This window comes from Lepisosteus oculatus, chromosome 14 (assembly GCF_040954835.1).
Source record: "Lepisosteus oculatus isolate fLepOcu1 chromosome 14, fLepOcu1.hap2, whole genome shotgun sequence".
NCBI lineage: Eukaryota > Metazoa > Chordata > Actinopteri > Semionotiformes > Lepisosteidae > Lepisosteus > Lepisosteus oculatus.
This window is the reverse complement of record NC_090709.1, coordinates 41,086,610-41,105,100: the sequence shown is the minus strand read 5'-3', so window position 1 is coordinate 41,105,100 and position 18,491 is coordinate 41,086,610. Positions and strand designations below refer to the sequence as shown.

Sequence of the window (18,491 nt, the reverse complement as noted above, 5' to 3'; positions counted from 1 at the left end):
ACTGATATGACGACCGTGTCCTTCGCAGGGTTCAGGGCATGGCGGAGGTCCAGGGGGCTCCTGCACTTTGTCAGGAAAAGAAAAAAAAACTCACACAAGTTCTGTGTTGCACGAGTTTTTTTTTCCCCCTGGGGAGGGGTACTTCCTCTCCTCCTGTCCCATGTGGTCACTGGCTGTCACTCTGTGACCTGCTGCAGGAATCTGCAGAGGGCAGAGGGCAGAGGGCAAAGGGCAGAGGGCAGAGGGCAGAGGGCAGCTGCACCCGCTGAAACCTGATGGGTCATAATGACAGCAGAGGCGCTCTGGGGGGGATCAGCTGGGAGAACACGCAGACTCCCCACAGAAGGTGGACACCCGGACTCGAACCCAGGGCTTCAGAACAAGGAGGGCCCCCTGAAGACGAACGCAACAGGAAAAAAAACAGACTTCCACACAAAACGCTTTGTCACGGGACTCAAAGACGATTTTCTTTTACTTATCAGGATCATACAGAAAGATGCAATACATGTCGTACTTAAAAAATGTTCTTTTGTACCCGTGGGGTGAAGAGGAATACTTAGGATGCAAATGATTGATTATTATTTAATCTGTTTATACAGGTGAGTGTGAGTGTGAGTGTGAGTGTGAGTGTGAGTGTGAGTGTGAGTGTGTGTGTGTGTGTGTGTGTGTCCTGTGATGGACTGGTGTCCTGTCCAGGGTGGGTGTGTGTGTGTGTGTGGGGCCACATTTCTTGATCAGAAGACGACGAAAGTTAAGAGGAGGATTATTAATCATTCTGCAAAATTAAAATTTATTTAAAAAAAAAACAAATAAAAATCGGGCCGCCCTCCTGTTGTACCCAGTTACCCCAGCCATCGTATGAACCCTTGACCCCCACCAGCGCAGGGTATATATAACTGTATATAACACCAGCGCAGGGTATATATAACTGTATACGACACCAGCGCAGGGTATATATAACTGTATATGACACCAGCGCAGGGTATATATAACTGTATATGACACCAGCGCAGGGTATATATAACTGTATACGACACCAGCGCAGGGTATATATAACTGTATATAACACCGGCGCAGGGTATTATATAACTGTATATGATACCAGCACAGGGTATATATAACTGTATATAACACCAGCGCAGGGTATATATAACTGTATATGACACCAGCACAGGGTATATATAACTGTATATAACACCAGCGCAGGGTATATATAACTGTATATGACACCAGCACAGGGTATATATAACTGTATATAACACCAGCGCAGGGTATATATAATTGTATACGACACCAGCGCAGGGTATACATAACTGTATACGACACCAGCGCAGGGTATATCAGAGACTATATAACACCAGCGCAGGGTATACAACATACGGTGAAGGGCATATAACTGCATATAACACCACTTGAGGGTACGTAACCATAAATAAACATAAATACCAGCTGACAGCATATAACTGTCTATACCACCAGGCCAGGGTGTGTTATCAGGCTGTGCGACAGCAGCTCAGGGCACAGTGGAAGAGTCCGTGAGGTCCCCGGCGTCAGTGTGTGTGAGCGTGAGAGTCTGAGGGTGTGTGTGTGAGAGCGTGTGAGTGTGAGGGTGTGTGAGTGTGAGGGTGTGAGTGTGTGAGGGTGTGAGGGTGTGAGGGTGTGTGAGTGTGAGAGCGTGAGAGTGTGAGAGTGAGAGTGAGAGTGAGAGTGTGAGAGTGTGAGGGTGTGAGGGTGTGAGGGTGTGTGAGTGTGAGGGTGTGGGGGCGTGTGAGTGTGAGAGCGTGAGAGTGTGAGGGCGTGTGAGTGTGAGGGTGTGAGCGTGAGGGTGTGAGAGCGTGAGGGTGTGAGGGTGTGTGAGTGTGAGGTTGTGAGGGTATGTGAGTGTGAGGGTGTGAGGGTGTGAGGGTGTGTGAGTGTGAGGGTGTGTGAGTGTGAGGGTGTGTGAGTGTGTGAGTGTGAGGATGTGAGGGTGTGTGAGTGTGAGGGTGTGAGTGTGTGAGTGTGAGGGTGTGAGGGTGTGAGGGTGTGTGAGTGTGTGAGTGTGAGGATGTGAGGGTGTGTGAGTGTGAGGGTGTGAGTGTGAGGGTGTGAGTGTGTGAGTGTGAGGGTGTGTGAGTGTGAGGGTGTGAGGGTGTGTGAGTGTGAGGATGTGAGGGTGTGTGAGTGTGAGGGTGTGTGAGTGTGCGTTTAATAACTGAAAGGCTGACTCAGTGCGTTTCTCGTGAAGATACAGCATTCAATCCCATCAGGCACCACAGCTGGGCGGCCAGGCGCAGCGGGAGGAGAGAGGAAGGGGAGAGGAGCGCGGGGGGGTGGGGGGGGGACAGAGACGAGGGGGGGAGGGGGCGGGAGGGGCAGATACTCAGCAGCTACCCCCCCCCCAACGTCTCCCTGCGACGATCAGTGCCTCTCGCCCTCTCTCACCCCGGTCCGCTCGTACCCCCACCTCCACCCCCGCGTGTCCCCGCCTGCCCCCCCCCCCGCGTCACCAATGGAAGGTCCCCCCGTCTTGTAGTGCTTGAGTTTGTTTATTTCTGCGTCTCGCGGCGGCGCCCCCTGGCTCACAGTGAGCTACCTCTCTCTCTCTCTCTCTCTCTCTTCACTGGGTGCTCAGTGGGCGTGGCGGCCCTGGGGCTGCTGCCGCGGCCCCCCGGCACCGGGGGGCCCCGCGCCGGGCCGGCTCCGGTGTCCCATGATGCAGTTGGCACTGCCACAGCCGTCGTCCTCCCCCTCGCTCTCCGAGGAGCTCTCCCAAACTGCCTGGGCTTCTCATAGATACAGCAGCCTGAGAGAGAGAGAGAGAGAGAGAGAGAGAGAGAGAGAGAGAGAGAGAGAGAGAGAGAGAGAGAGAGGGGTTCATACAGACACCTCTCTTGCGCAGGGAGTAGCTCATCAATCTGAGGAGCTCACCCAGCTGTGTCTGGAGAGAAGCCAGGGTATCGGCTTCAACCACACAGACTGGGCAGCTTGTTCCCCACCCCCACAACCCTCTGCGTACAGAAGAGCCTCCTGTCCTGACTGGAGGAGCTCACCCAGCTGCGTCTGGGAGAGGAGCCGGGGTATCGGCTTCAACCACAGGGCTGGGCAGCTTGTTCCCACCCCCACCATCCTCTGTGTACAGTAGAGCCCCCTGTCCTGACTGGAGGAGCTCACCCAGCTGTGTCTGGAGAGAGAAGCCGGGGTATCGGCTTCAACCACAGGGCTGGGCAGCTTGTTCCCCACCCCCACCACCCTCTGTGTACAGTAGAGCCTCCTGTCCTGACTGGAGGAGCTCACCCAGCTATGTCTGGAGAGAGAAGCTGGGGTATCGGCTTCAACCACAGGGCTGGGCAGCTTGTTCCCCACCCCCACAACCGTCTGTGTACAGAAGAGCCCCTTTAGACGTATATTCAACTTTCTAAATGACATAACACGAACCCCGAGACTCAAGTGTTCAATCTGGCCACAGGAGGTGTTTCTTTACACAAAGGGCGGTGGGAGTGTGGAACAAGCTGACGCCTTCTCTCGGGACAAGCCTGGACTAGATACTCAAATCAATCAGCTGAATTCTCTAATAAGCACAGCATTGACCCTTAACTGTTGAATGAGTCTAGGTGCTACGCTTCTGCTACTTTGATGAGGAAGGAACAGGAACACAGAACTGAGTGACAGTCGACTCACATTTGGAAGACCTTCGGCCCAGATGCTCATTGTCCACAGTGTCGCTGGAAAACTCCACCTTCTTCTCCGTCTTCCTCTTCCTCAGCTTGATTGTCAGACTGCGGCTCTCCTGCAGAATGAGAGAGAGAGGGGTTCATACAGACACACTGACTGGACACTCCAGTACATGAACACTGCACTGAGAGAGAGAGAGGGGTTCATACAGACACACTGACTGGACACTCCAGTACATGAACACTGCACTGAGAGAGAGAGGGGTTCACACAGACACACTGACTGGACACTCCAGTACATGAACACTGCACTGAGAGAGAGAGGGGTTCATACAGACACACTGACTGGACACTCCAGGACATGAACACTGCACTGAGAGAGAGAGGGGTTCATACAGACACACTGACTGGACACTCCAGTACATGAACACTGCACTGAGAGAGAGAGAGGGGTTCACACAGACACACTGACTGGACACTCCAGTACATGAACACTGCACTGAGAGAGAGAGGGGTTCATACACACACACACTGACTGGACACTCCAGTACATGAACACTGCACTGAGAGAGAGAGGGGTTCATACACACACACTGACTGGACACTCCAGTACATGAACACTGCACTGAGAGAGAGAGAGGGGTTCATACAGACACACTGACTGGACACTCCAGCACATGAACACTGCACTGAGAGAGAGAGGGGTTCATACACACACACACACTGACTGGACACTCCAGTACATGAACACTGCACTGAGAGAGAGAGGGGTTCATACACACACACACACTGACTGGACACTCCAGTACATGAACACTGTAATGGATTGGTGGTGGTGGTGGGGGGAAACAGGTTTTAAAAATGAGAATGACGTGTGTGTGTGTGAGAGAGAGAGAGAATAAATATGGTGTTTTCCGTCTGTCAACAAGATCTCCAGGCAGCTCAGGAGGTGATCAGGTGGCGCGGCGTCAATGACGCAGCGCCGTGTTGTCATTTCCAGCGCGATTGCTGTCGTTATGATCATTATTTTCGACACGCTCGTTAGCGGCGACTGCGGTACCTGCTGGGGAGGGGGCGGCGTGCTGGTCTGCACCGTCTCCGTGATCGTCTCTCTCGACGTGCCGGCCGCCTCCGCCATCGTTCGGGTCACCGTTTCCAGACGCAACCTAATTACCGCTGATGAGCAGCGACCCGGGTAACCCGTGAGCGCTGTCCGGTCCGAAAGTCAGTCACGCTGGGCGGCTGCCCCGGCTGTTGCTCCTGGTTATCGACGCTGCGTCTCTCGCCGACTGCGGGGGAAGGGTTTCGCCGCTGCACAACTTCCGCCAACCCCTCCTCCGAATCAGCGGCCGAGTCCGTTTCCGGTAGCGGCCGATGGGGAAACACGCACCGCGTTCTGTTTAGTTCCGGGTAGGTCCGTACTCGGGATGGACTCAGGCCAGATGCCGGAGGGCCGTTGTGTCAGACTCTTCAAACGTTGTGAAGAGCTGACACACAAGCCTACACGCCCGTGGTCTGTCCTGTAGACCTGGATCTGTATACAGAGTTGTACACATCCTCATTTTGGGAGACCCATGTTGCTGCTCTGCACAGAGCTCAAAGATAATTCGCCCCATGTTTCTGTCATTAAGTGAAGACGACATCAGGGAGGGTCTTGCAATGCTGACTGGAAAATTTGAACAAGACCCCCAGGAAGCACCTCCGGTCCGGACTGGAGAGAAGCCAGGATATCGGCTTCAACCACATGGCTGGGCAGCTTGTTCCCCACCCCCACCACCTTCGGTGTACAGCAGAGCCTCCTGTCCTGACTGGAGGAGCTCACCCAGCTGTGTCCAGAGAGAAGCCAGGGTATCGGCTGCGACCACATAATTCCTACAAATTCCGACTTGTTGAAAGTCTTTTTAAAACTCCGTATCTGCTCTCACAATCAGTTGAACTTGACAGATGGTAAATGGATTCCATCTTGTCTTTTATAATCTGCAAAAATTAAAAAGTGTAGACTCTACTCCTTATTTACCCATGACTGTGTCACCAGTGAGGAAGACTTTTAGCATTTGCCTTTTTTATTAAGCATATAAAATAGTGACTGTTTTTATTAGCTCATATGCCTTTTGCTTAGCAACAGTAGAAAAGGATAATTCAAGCATATTATTTGACCTTCTGACATTGATATTACAAACTGCAGAATGTCCAGCTCATTTCACATCTTTTATTTATATACTTCCTTTTGTCTGTCTGCAAGGTAGAACTGCTTCTTAAGACGAACGCGGTCAATTACAAAGAAATGTTTGTAGAGAGAAAAACAACCCCTAATATGGAAACTTAGAGTGAGCTTTCCTGTGTGAGTCTGCTGTATAGAACTCATTGCCTTTACCGTCTCGGGGAGTTCGATTTTGTAGATCCGAATGAGAGATTGCTCTCAGATCTGCATGATCCAGCCTCCTCGTGCGCATGAATAAAGGACTCGGCTTGACCACACCTCACCTGAGTGAAGACTTTTCTTCGACACCGGGGCATAACTCGAACTCCATCATCGAGTTTGTGGACGATACAAGTCATCGGCCTGATCACAGATGGTGTTGAAACCCTGGCAGTATGGTGCCAGGAGAACCTCTCTCTGAACATCAGTAAGACAAAGGAGATGATTGTGGAATATAGAAAACACCAGGGAGGAGATCACACACCTATTCACACCAGTGGGAGGAGGTCAGCAGTTTTAGGTTCCTGGGGGCTCATATCTCGGAGGACTTCACCTGGACGCCCCACACCAACACCGTGGTCAGACCAGCGCGGCGGCGCCCTGTTCTCTCTCCCCGCGGGCGAAAGAGGTTCGGCACGCCGTCACCCCTCCAGGCCAGCCTCTGCAGGGGCGCTGTTGAGAGCACCCCGCCTGGCTGCATCCCTGCCTGCTGGGGGCGCAGAGTCCTGCAGAGGGGGGCGCAGTCAGGGCGGCTCATCGCCGGCTGTGAGCTACCCAGACATCCGGGAGATCTGCTCAGCGAGATGTCTGAGGAAGGCCGGGCCCATCCTCCAGGACCCCAGTCATCCCAGTCACAGACTGGTTTCCCTCCTACCGGCCGGTAAACGGTACCGAAGCATCCGGTCCGAGTCCGACAGACGACAGAACAGCTCCTACCTCCAGGCAGTCAGACTGCTGAACAGCCAGCCTGCGGCTCCTTCAGCAGATCACCTGTAGTGGCTACAGGGACACACAGTTTTCACTGCATTCAGCATCACTGCACTACTTGGATATATTGCACACACCATGGTCACATAGCACATAGACACATAGCAGCTCTTCTTGTATTGAGTTTTATTCAATTTAAAAAAACGTAACCTCAATTTTGTGATTTTTGTGTTTTTTGTGATTCTTGTGAGCTTGCACAAAAAGACATTTCATTGCCAGCAACTACTGCTGCAGGCCGTATTGTTGTGCATTTGATCAATAAACTTTGATTTTATTTGATTTTGATTTGAATAGTATAGACTATTTACATACACCAAGAGTTCCCGAGTCCAGATCTTAAACTGGCCAAAACTCCACTCACTCTACTGCAGAGAGACAGAGTAGGTCTCTGTCTAATCTATCTGTATTTCTAGACAATAAGAGAGCTCTGACACCTCAGACTGCTCACTGTTTCAGTGAGCCACATAGTGCATCTAGAGACACCAGCACCACCTGGTGGGCAATGTGGGGAAACACATCCACGCTGTTAATGCATAGTTCAGGAAGCAAACCAGCACACGAGAGGGGGCATCACACACACACTCTCTCTCACACCCCGGTCAATCTTCCCAGAAGCCATTTCAACCACCAGCATGTCTGTGGACTGTGGCAGGAAACCGGAGTGTGACCGGGAATCAAACTCAATCAGCTCTCCTCGATCTACCTGATGCAGCCTGTACTCGTGCTGCGAATCTGGGTCATGAAACACCCGCGAGGAGACAGTAGGGTGTTAAAACGTCCTGTTCAAATGCTGTCTCACAGAGGTGCCGCCATCGTTGAAACATGATCGTCATCTTCCGGGCTATTGCTGAATCCACTGAATGACCTGATTTCCTCCACACCAAGACGGGGGCAACATGCAAACTCCACGCAGACAGTATAAAAGGCACCGAACTCAGGGCCCCGGGGCTGCAAGGCCGTAACGCTGAGCACACTGCAGCTGTTACTGTCACTTCCAATGTGACCGCAGTTTATCCCCCTGCAGCTCCCAGCTGGCAGCCCCACTGGAGCCCAGCAGGTGTGAGCCTGGCCAGTACCTGGAGGGGAGACTCCTGGGAGAGCTGAGGCTGCTGCTGGGAGAGGTGTTAGTGGGGCCAGCAGGGGGCGCTCTCACCCTGCGGTCTGTGGGGGTCCTGATGCCCCAGTATAGTGACGGGGGACACTGGACTGTAAACAGGCGCCGTCCTTCGGCTGAGACGTCAAACCGAGGTCCTGACTCTCTGTGCTCATTAACAATCCCGGGGTGTCTCTCGAAAACAGTAGGGGTGTTACCCCAGTGTCCTGGCCAAATTTCCCGTTGGCCCTTCCCAATCATGGCCTCCTAATCACCCCCCCTCTCTGAACTGGCTCCATCCCTCTGCTCTCCTCCCCACTGAGAGCTGCTGTGTGGGGGAGCATTCTGGCGCACTATGGCCCCAGGTGGGGCTGCACACTGGTGGTGGTGGTGGGATTCCCCATTACTTGTAAAGCACTTTGAGTGGAGTGTCCAGAAAAGTGCTATATAAGTGTAAGACATTGTTATTATTATTCAACAGTATGAAAATGACCGAAGAAACCCAGCCCCACAGTGATTAATTCTGTTATAAGTGATTCAGGCCCTGCGAGATCTCTGTATACACTCTGCAGAGTTCCTCTCTCGGTCTGTACGGCCTCTTTATTGACCAGAGCTGTTTGATGACGTCTCGCTCTGTTCTTGTCCTGGAAGACACCACAGGAGAGGTCAGAGGTCACAGTTTCAACACCATAGCTGGAAAAGTTGCTCCACACCCCCACCACTTTGCGTCTATCTTACTGTAATAAACTGTCAGACGAATACCACACCAGATAACTTATATGTCATCACATCCCTCCAGTCAGTTGATCTCACACTCACCCTGGGCCTCAGTGTACTTGACGTCAGAGCTCCTACAGGCAGGACTCTGGGCTCCTAGGATGTAAAAACACAGATCGGCGTCAGTGAGACAGCGGCGCTCTGCTCTGCTCTGAGCTGTGCTGTGTCTAAAGGGCTGTCAGGTGAATTACCACCTGTGTACATTCACAGAGAGTAGCTCTGATTCCCTGCAGACTGAGTGACTCCTGCAGAAGGTCATGAGGTTTTCTCCTGCTGTACACACTGATCTCCACACCTCTCTCCCTCTCTCACCTCGTCCTTTCTTCCTCCAGAGGACACAGGCGGCGACGGGCAGCACCAGAACCACAATCAGGACCCCGATCACCACCCCAGCGATCAGCCCAGTGTCCAGATCAGGTTCCGGTTCTGTCAACACAGCAGAGGGAAGAATGAGCCCGACTCCATGAGCTCTTGTTGGGAACATCTTAATATCTCTTTTCTTTTCTGTTTTAATATCCTGTGTTCTATCTTGAATTAACAAAGGTTTCAATTCATGCAGTTTTCCATCACAGTGTTCATTTAGACCCTGCTGAGCCAAACACAGTTTTTAAGTATCACTGCAGCCCTAAAACAACAACAGAGGATACTGATCTCTCTCACACACACACTTTGTCTCCTATTCCTGTTTCAGCTGTTGGTCATTTCTAGTGGAGGTTAAGGCTCAATACAAGCCTAACAGATTCTCAGCTATTTTGAATTTCATGACCTGCGTTTGTCCACTGTTTCCCGCTTGAGAATGGTTTCAAAATACACAGATTTGTCTCTCAAGATATTATTCTGGCCCCTACATTAGCGCATTATTTCTTATGCGCCATAACTACCACCAGGCTGTAAGCAGACAGTGAAGGGGTGTTAGGTTCATGCTGGAGTAAAGTTTTCTAAATAAACAAATCTCAGTCTCTCTCTCTCTCACCCCAGTCCACCTCCAGCCTGTTGTCCAGACCGCTGTGCTGGACCCTGCAGGTGTAGCGATGTCTCCCTCGGCGCTCCTCCTCTTCCTCGCTGAGCGCCAGGCTCTTCCTCAGCTGGTAGGTCCCGTCTCCGTTGGGCAGCACCTCCCCCCCTGTCAGCTCCTGCTCCGGGACGGGACGCCCGTCTCTCAGCAGGGTCAGCTCCAGGGCCCGGGGGTAGAAGCCGGTGGCCAGGCAGGTCACCTCCGTCCCCCCAGAGAGGGCGGATGTCTTCTGGAAGACCCGGACCCTGGGCTTGACTGCAGTGTGGGGGGTTAGAGAATTAATTTGTGTAGAAAGTCAATCTTTTATGCCACCAGAAAGCAACTACTACAATACCTTGCTTGCAGGTATTTTGACTGTCTTTAGAAGGAAAAAGATTTTAACTGCACTTATTTTAGCTGTCATCCAACTCCTGCTCTGGCTACACTGTATCTGTTACCGGTTATATTTCAGATTTCCTCTAAGATCTAGATGCTGAGCTGTAAAGCCCTGAGGTTTCTGTGTATGACAGGGTTTAGCCTGCAGAAACACTTTGCATGTCTTTCACATCGCTGACAGCCTGATTGCACTGACTGCTGGGTGTGACCACAGCCGTGTCCACAGCCAGAAAACAGGCAGTGAAAAAGGGTGTTTGCACTATCTGGTCCACTTTGCTGTCTGCTTCTAGATCATAAATCGATCGATCAGAGGCTGACTGCGCTGGGACAGTAGACTGACGCTGGCTGAGGGCTACAGAGTGAATGTCAAGTCTGAATGTTTTAGGACGCCTGTAGAGGAGACAAACACAAAAACTCAAGAGGCTGACCTCTCCTCATCAGCCTGGTCCTCTCCTGCTGCAGGTAGCTCTTCAGGATTCTCACACACAGGGGCTGGTAGAATGTATCCGTCATTAATTTATTTACTTGCAGCCCTGCCTTGTCCATCACTACACCTGGGATGAGAAGAGTGTAGCTGTAGCTCTTCGTGTTGTAGTTCATCGCGTCCCGGCCATCGTAGCCTTCCCGGCTCATGAATCGGGCTGAACCGTCATCGTCCAGCTCACAGCCAGCGATCACCTGGAAGGTAGGGTGTCCTGGAACACACAGGTCAGTCACCTGTGTAAATATTCACTTACAGACTGTTCATCACAGGGCATACACACACAGTCAGATTAAATCTAGTTAGCAGGACTGTGAGACGGGAGTTAAGTGGACCAGTCAGAGAAAACGTATTCAGTCCCTGGAAGAACATGCAGACTCCACTCAGAATGCATCCCATCCTATTGGCAGTAATGTTATCCTGTCTATACATATAATTGTGTGTTATAGTGGTCTTAGAATACCTATATGGATAATAGATACAGTTGTGTGTGACTGTGGTCTGGGGTATGTCTGTATGGATTATATCAGGGGTTCCTAATCCTTCTTCGGGTGTCCCCACACACACCTGCTGCTGGTCTTCATTCCAGCTCATCTTAATCATCTAATTAAAGCTCTAATTGTACAAATTAGTTTCTTTATTAGGAAATTTATTTAGGCTCTTGGGGGAGCTGGAGTCTATCCCAGCAAACAACAGACAGAAGGCAGGGTTCACCCTGGACAGGACAGCAGTCCATCACAGGACACACACACTCACACACCCTGGACAGGACAGCAGTCCATCACAGGACACACACACACTCACACACACCCTGGACAGGGCACCAGTCCATCACAGGACACACACACACTCACACACACCCTGGACAGGGCACCAGTCCATCACAGGACACACACACACTCACACACCCTGGACAGGACACCAGTCCATCACAGGACACACACACACACTCACACACACCCTGGACAGGGCACCAGTCCATCACAGGACACACACACACTCACACACCCTGGACAGGACACCAGTCCATCACAGGACACACACACACACTCACACACCCTGGACAGGACACCAGTCCATCACAGGACACACACACACACTCACACACCCTGGACAGGACACCAGTCCATCACAGGACACACACACACTCACACACCCTGGACAGGACAGCAGTCCATCACAGGACACACACACACTCACACACACCCTGGACAGGGCACCAGTCCATCACAGGACACACACACACTCACACACCCTGGACAGGACACCAGTCCATCACAGGACACACACACACACTCACACACCCTGGACAGGACACCAGTCCATCACAGGACACACACACACTCACACACACCCTGGACAGGACACCAGTCCATCACAGGACACACACACACTCACACACTCACACACCCTGGACAGGACAGCAGTCCATCACAGGACACACACACTCACACACCCTGGACAGGACAGCAGTCCATCACAGGACACACACACACACTCACACAACCTGGACAGGACAGCAGTCCATCACAGGACACACACACACACTCACACACCCTGGACAGGACACCAGTCCATCACAGGACACACACACATCATCAGAGCAGAAGTAAGCAGAAATGGATTATAAATGTCAGATGAGCCCCATGTTCTCTTTCTGATCCTGTGAGGAAGGAAGAAGTTTTTGGTCTTGTGAGGGTAATACACTCACCTCCTGTGTGGTTCAGGTGAGACATTAGGATCTGCAGCTTGTCTCTCATGACAAAGTGATGATCCTTTGCTGCAAACACCTTGTTGTCTGCTTCCTCGACCTCAGCGTCCGGGCGCCAGTGTCGTCGAGAGATCATCTTCCCGATGTCGCTGTCGTAGTATTCCACCTGGACATCGTCCACCATCCCTACAACCACGAACTCAGGGAACTGGGCCTGTCCTGTCTGTAGAGTCCCGAAGTACCACAAGGAATGAGAGCCTGAGGACAGGACGAGGGTAGGAGAGTGAGCTGGACAGTGTCCACCCTCCCCCTGACCACTAACTCTGGGCCTGTCCTGTCTGTAGAGTCCAGGGGCCCCACAGGCAGTGAGAGTCTGGGGACAGGACAAGGACAGGAGAGTGAGCTGGACAGTGTCCACCCTCCCCCTGACCACTAACTTTTTGAACTATAAATGTGGTGTGGACTCCAAAAAATACAGCTGTATTTTTGTTTTAGACGGGCGGTTTTACAAACGGGCGCCACCTAGTGGTCAATAAGCTTCCATGAGTTTGTGATCGATGTCCACACCCGGACAGGTGGACCGTCAGCTAACCCACCAGTCACTGGAGACTGGAGACTGATGATGTTTCTCCAGGGCACATGGAAATCAGGAAGAACCCATTTCTGTTGCTCTGTGCTGACGGACGAGCGCACCCCCGGCTCACCGCTCTACAAACAACTTGTTTTCAGACAGGAGGAAAAAAGTCACAGAAAGACTTCGAAAACGACTGAGAAGAGCAGGAACGTGTTCATTTCACATCAGCATTATAGTATTAATTGTGTCAGGAATCGCGCTCAGGGTCTCTGGCTCCACCGCGCACAGGAGACGGGCGCCGGGAGTCGGACAGAAAGCGAAAGAGAGACTTCGAAACTCGTTTCTTTAAGAAATAAAACACGTCCCTCACCCGCCCAGACCAGCTCGCCGCAGCAGAGAAGAAACAGCGCGGAGGGCTTCATGACTCCGGGGTGAAGGAGGAGGAGGAGAGCTCAGCCGGACTCAGGGGTCTGTGAGGACGCTCAGAGTCTGGGGTCACTGGTGACTGTACCACAAATGTCTCCGCATTCTTGTTTTTCTTTACAGCTGCATTGTTAACAGTGCCAGCCAATAGCAGCCGGCGCGTCAGTCGTTCACCAGGAAGGTTAACACTTAAAAAAAAAAAAGAATTATTCAACGTATAAAGAATGTACCCATACAACTACAACCAGAGGATGGAAAACAGGTACAAGAGAAAAAAAAAACCCACAAACAGAAAAAAAACAAGCATTTTACCGAGGTCACGAAGTAAATGATGTGATTTACTTGTATTGGTTGCATCTCTTCGAATGTCTTCCTCGCTTTGTTATTTCTCAAAGTTTTTAGAGCATTTCAAGAGTGTTTCAGCTCCACCTCAGAAGTACCGAAAGGGGGAGGATTACTAGACCCTTGTGATTTATGGGTGTGGAATTCACCCAGAATGACTAATACATTGACTAGAAATAACTGCTCTTTTTTCCCCACTTTTCTGTGAAACGGTACGATAAAATAACAGAATATTTTCTGTTTAACACTTGTTTAACACTGTTAACGTGTTTAACACTTGTCGTCATCCACACACACACACAAAAAGAGATGTTATGTGAGGTTTCAGCCCCCGTCGCAAACAATATTAAAATACCGTTTGTAATAAATGGTTAATGATAATAACGGCGCGTTATTGATATACATCAAGACGAGGTGGCCCGGGAAGACCCCTGTGTCGGAGCAGTTTAAAACATGGGTGCAGAGGCGTATCTGCAGACGATTTCGGTCTGCGGAAATATGAAAGCGGACGTTATTTCAGAAGTTGAGTTGATTTCGTCACGTGTAACCCCTGACGATGTGGGCGCGCTATGATGACCAGGCTGGATAGGAGTCTTTCCGGTCCGGTCATCAAACTCATCAATGAATTTCCAAAGGGGGGGAGGTTTCCACAAAAACAGGGACATTTATCAGTGAAGTTTTGGAGTGTCGTGCCTGAACCCCCATACTGTATGGCACGGATTCAAACGTGCTCGGAGCTCCAGCCTTGTGCTGTAGTTAGCACCCCCTTTCTTTGATATTACGACCTATTACTTCACCGATAAAACCTAGAGGTTAGCTCCCCAAAAAGCAATTAAGCCTAATAAATGCCGAACCGGGCGACCTGGTGAGTTGAGCCGGCGGGTGCTCCCGACCTGTAAATACCTCTTCCGAGCTTTTGTCTCATTTTGTAATAATAATAATAATTCCTAACACTCTCTCTATAGCGCCTTGCCGGACCCTCCCCTCAGAGCTCTTCCCAGGTCAGGGGGATCCCCTCCAGCCCCCCCAGTGCGCAGCCCCCACCTGGATGATGCTCCAGTCCGCTCAGCACACAGCAGCTCTCAGTGGGGAGGAGAGCAGAGGGATGGAGCCAGTTCAGAGAGGGGGGTGATTAGGAGGCCATGATGGGTCAAGACCAGGGAGGGGAATCAGGCCAGGACACTGGGGTAACACCCCTACTCTTCTCGAGAAGGAGATCATTTTATCGGCCATTTTATCCTATACAATGTCTTGCATGAGGAATGTGTCTTTTCGCAGACCCCAGCTGGCTCTCCATGAGACACACAGACAGGGGGAGAGAAGCTGGGGGTCAGAGCACAGGGTCGGCCATTTATAAGGCACCCCTGGAGAAGTTGGGGTGAAGGACCTCGCTTGGGGGTCCCAGCAGAGTAGGATTCCTCTGCCAGCCGTGGGATTTGAACCGGCAACCTCCCAGCCCCAGGCGCAGATCCTGAGCCACAGAGCCACCACTCTGCCCCATCACCCTGCAATATCTTTTACAGTCCAGTGTCCCCCATCACTATACTGGGGCATCAGGACCCACACAGACCGCAGGGTGAGAGCGCCCCCTGCTGGCCCCACTCACACCTCTCCCAGCAGCAGCCTCAGTTTTTCCCAGGAGTCTCCCCTCCAGGTACTGGCCAGGCTCACACACCTGCTGGGCTCTAGTGGGAGCTTCAGGGGGATATGGCTGCTGGCTTGTAGGTAAGACCAGTACACCTGTATCACGTTTTAAGTATTAAGCTGTTTTTTTTTTTTTTAAAAAAGGCTTGTATTTCGTGTTTTGCGACGCCACTGTTCCGCAGTGTAAGGTTCAGGTGTTTATTATAGCCGTTTGAAAAAGCCTGCCGTTGGTCAGGGGGCCGTATACGTTATCAGGGAGTTGACTTAAACGTCTCTACAAGTTTCGTGCCAAGATAAGCACCCGGGTCCCGCTGCCGTGAGTTTAAGCGTCTCTTGCCACGGCGATGTTTTTTTTTTAAAAAAAAAAACCTGGTTTATGTGTTGGGTCGTGTTGAAAATGCGCCGTAGCAGCCGAGGAAAAGTTTCCAAAGTAAAAATGGACGGGTTCGGGGGGTGGGATCATCGCTACCCGCTTGTTGGAAACCCGAAGGGGTAATATCTCTGGAAACCCTACCGTGTTTTGGGGTCATTTTTGAGAAAATAAACTTTAAAAAAAAAAAGGCTCCCCGGAAAGGGAAGCCGCGCACGGCGCTCATGGGAGTTGTAGTTCTTACAGCCAAGGGGGATGTTTTTTTTTTAAAGAATTTTTTATTAAATTTGTAAAGAATTTACAAATACAAATACAATCAGAGGATCAAATTAGGTACAAGAAAATAAACACAAACAGGAAAAATAAACAGTTAACCGCCAGAGGTAATAAGTAAGTTATATGATTAACTTGTATTTTTTACATATATCATATGTTTTCCGTGCTTTATTATTTCTCACATTTTTAATAGAATTTAAATAGTGTTTCAGCTCCACCTCAAAAGAACTAAAAAGGGGAGGATTATTAGACCATTTGGATTTATGGATGTGAAATTGACCAAGAATGATTAATAAATTGACTATAAATAAATGCTCTTTTTCCAAATTTTCTACTGAACAGTACAATAAAATGTCAAAATCCTTCAATCTAAAAAAAACACCTTTAACTGCCTGCAAACAAAACTCTGTAAATCCGTCCAAAACAACTTCACAAACCTACACCTAACAAATAAATGCACCAAAGATTCCTTTTCCGCCCGACAGCCAAGGCGAATGTTTCGTGCGGATACGTTTCGATCGCCTTATCGCAGTGGCAACAGCTGTGATCATTGGGAAATTCATCAATTGTAGCCTCTATGAATTGGCTACATTACTATGCTCTCCTCCCCACTGGGAGCTGGTGTGTGGGGAGCGTTCTGGCGCACTATGGCTGCCGTCGCATCATCCAGGTGGGGCTGCACACTGGTGGTGGTGGAGGGGAGACCCCATTACCTGTAAAGCGCTTTGAGTGGAGTGTCCAGAAAAGCGCTATATAAGTGTAAGCAATTATTATTATTATTATTATTATCAATTGGATCAAATTCGCGGACCCGCCCCGCCGCGCCTGGCCTCCGAGGCGGCAGGGGGCGCTCGCACGGCCGCGGGGGGGAGGGAGGGGCGCGCAGCCCCTCCCCTTTCCTCTCCCTCAGGCGGAAGTAGGAAGTCGGCGTTTTCAACCCGGACTTCCGGAACATGGCGGCCCGCTGCGGCGGTTTCTGAAGGCCAGGTGCGAGTTCTGTCCTTGTCAGGCGTTGAAGGTTTCCGTATTCTCCTGCTCTTCTGTCCCCCTCGGCTCCGCGGAACGGTTCTCCTTGCCCGTGGGTCCCGCTTAGCGTACGGGCTCCACCAGTGTCGTGGGCGGTCGCGAAAGAGGACACCAGACCGGGTTCCAGACGAGAGACGGGCATTTCGCCTGTCCCGCCCGCCCGCCCGCTGGAGAGATGCAGGGATGTTTTCCCGTTGTGTCCGGAGAGAAGCCGGGGTGATCGGCTTCAGCCGCAGGGCTGGGCAGCTTGTTCCCCACCCCCGCCCCCCTCTGTGTACAGAATCGCCTCCCGTATTTATGTTCCCACATGAGAACCGTGTCGTGATTAGGGTTATTCTGGAAAAAAAAAGTGTTTCTCTCTTATTTCTAGTGCAGGATATATGTTTGCCTTCTCTATTGTGTTGTGTTATGTCTGTATTGTCCGTAGCCTATGTGGACGGGGGGTTAAAACCGAGACTAGGAGACACCTCTTTACAAAGAGGGGGGTGGGGGTGGGGAACAGGCTTCTCTCCAGACACAGCTGGATGAGATCTTTGTGGCCAGTTTTCTGATTCTCCCAAGCAGGCCAGGGGACAGAGTGGTCAGCAGCGCTGCCCCAGAGCTCTGGGGTCCTGGGTTAAGGCTGGGACCTGTGGGGGTTTGCGTGTTCTCCCAGAGTTTGTGTGGGTTTCCTCCCACAGTCCAAAAACGTTTGTGAGTGTGTGTGTCCTGTGATGGACTGGTGTCCTGTCCAGTGTGTGTGTGTGTGTCCTGTGATGGACTGGTGTCCTGTCCAGTGTGTGTGTGTCCTGTGATGGACTGGTGACCTGTCCAGTGTGTGTGTGTGTGTGTGTGTCTGTCCTGTGATGGACTGGTGTCCTGTCCAGTGTGTGTGTGTCCTGTGATGGACTGGTGACCTGTCCAGTGTGTGTGTGTGTCTGTCCTGTGATGGACTGGTGTCCTGTCCAGGGTGTGTGTGAGTGTGTGTGTGTCCTGTGATGGACTGGTGTCCTGTCCAGAGTGTGTGTGTGTGTCCTGTGATGGACTGGTGTCCTGTCCAGGGTGTGTGAGTGTGTGTGTGTCCTGTGATGGACTGGTGTCCTGTCCAGGGTGTGTGAGTGTGTGTGTGTCCTGTGATGGACTGGTGTCCTGTCCAGGGTGTGTGAGTGTGTGTGTGTCCTGTGGTGGACTGGTGTCCAGGGTGAGCCCTGCCTTGTGCCTGTTGCATGCTGGGACAGACTCCGCTCCCCTGTGATCTGAGCTGTAAGAAAGCCGATGGATAGCAGTCAGGTCAGGTGTCTGTGCCTCCCTCTGAGCTGTTCTGGTGTTCTGACCCGATCGGTGCCTCCGGACTGACGCTCTTCCCGTCTGATCGCAGCGGACGGCGATGTGGCGCCCAGCTCGCCGCGTCCCCCTGGGGGCGCTGTGGGGGCGGCCGGCCCACGACCTGCCGACCTCCCGGGCCGCGCCCGCCCCCGCCCCGGACCGAGGCCGGGCGGAGAAGCAGAAGAGGAGGCGGGAGAGGGAGCGGGCCGTCCTGGCAGACTGCGCCACGGTGAGCCAGC

At 51.7% G+C, this 18,491-nt stretch overlaps 3 protein-coding genes across 5 annotated transcripts in view; 1 reads left to right on the top strand and 2 right to left on the bottom strand.

Annotated features, from left to right (window-relative positions):
* Positions 1 to 440: 440 nt before the first annotated feature.
* Positions 441 to 5,034, bottom strand: ppp1r11 (protein phosphatase 1, regulatory (inhibitor) subunit 11). Its single transcript, XM_069198604.1, is given in 4 exon segments — positions 441 to 2,750; positions 2,753 to 2,785; positions 3,661 to 3,769; positions 4,714 to 5,034. Coding segments are annotated over 4 exon segments (360 nt in total). The 5' UTR covers positions 4,792 to 5,034; the 3' UTR covers positions 441 to 2,610.
* Positions 5,035 to 8,381: 3,347 nt separating this feature from the next.
* Positions 8,382 to 13,330, bottom strand: LOC102699190 (RLA class I histocompatibility antigen, alpha chain 11/11-like). The gene is made up of 7 exons (XM_069198169.1): positions 13,237 to 13,330; positions 12,293 to 12,550; positions 10,529 to 10,795; positions 9,684 to 9,980; positions 9,023 to 9,136; positions 8,753 to 8,806; positions 8,382 to 8,577 (listed from the first exon to the last, which is right to left on the bottom strand). The coding sequence occupies exons 1-7, from the start codon at positions 13,286 to 13,288 to the stop codon at positions 8,534 to 8,536; spliced, it is 1,086 nt and encodes a 361-aa protein (XP_069054270.1). The 5' UTR covers positions 13,289 to 13,330; the 3' UTR covers positions 8,382 to 8,533.
* Positions 13,331 to 15,267: 1,937 nt separating this feature from the next.
* Positions 15,268 to 18,491, top strand: part of vars2 (valyl-tRNA synthetase 2, mitochondrial) — a 36,927-nt gene continuing 33,703 nt past the window's right edge. For 2 of the 3 annotated variants that reach the window (XM_069198601.1, XM_069198603.1), the window contains exons 1-2: positions 16,842 to 16,908; positions 18,305 to 18,481. In XM_069198601.1, coding sequence (XP_069054702.1) covers positions 18,314 to 18,481 — 168 coding nt within the window. In that variant the 5' untranslated portion in view covers positions 16,842 to 16,908; positions 18,305 to 18,313. Of the gene's footprint in view, positions 15,357 to 16,841; positions 16,909 to 18,304; positions 18,482 to 18,491 lie in introns of those variants that run through there. The other variant, XM_069198602.1, reaches the window with a different exon arrangement.

What these genes read in the sequence shown, in the direction of transcription:
- LOC102699190 (XM_069198169.1), bottom strand. Translation starts at nt 13,288, where the DNA reads ATGAAGCCCTCCGCGCTGTTTCTTCTCTGCTGCGGCGAGCTGGTCTGG. An exon ending in TCACCTGAACCACACAGGAG is followed by an intron (nt 10,796 to 12,292) that starts GTGAGTGTATTA and finishes TGTGTGTTCCAG; the next exon opens with GACACCCTACCTTCCAGGTG. An exon ending in CAGGCTGGAGGTGGACTGGG is followed by an intron (nt 9,137 to 9,683) that starts GTGAGAGAGAGA and finishes CTGTGTTGACAG; the next exon opens with AACCGGAACCTGATCTGGAC.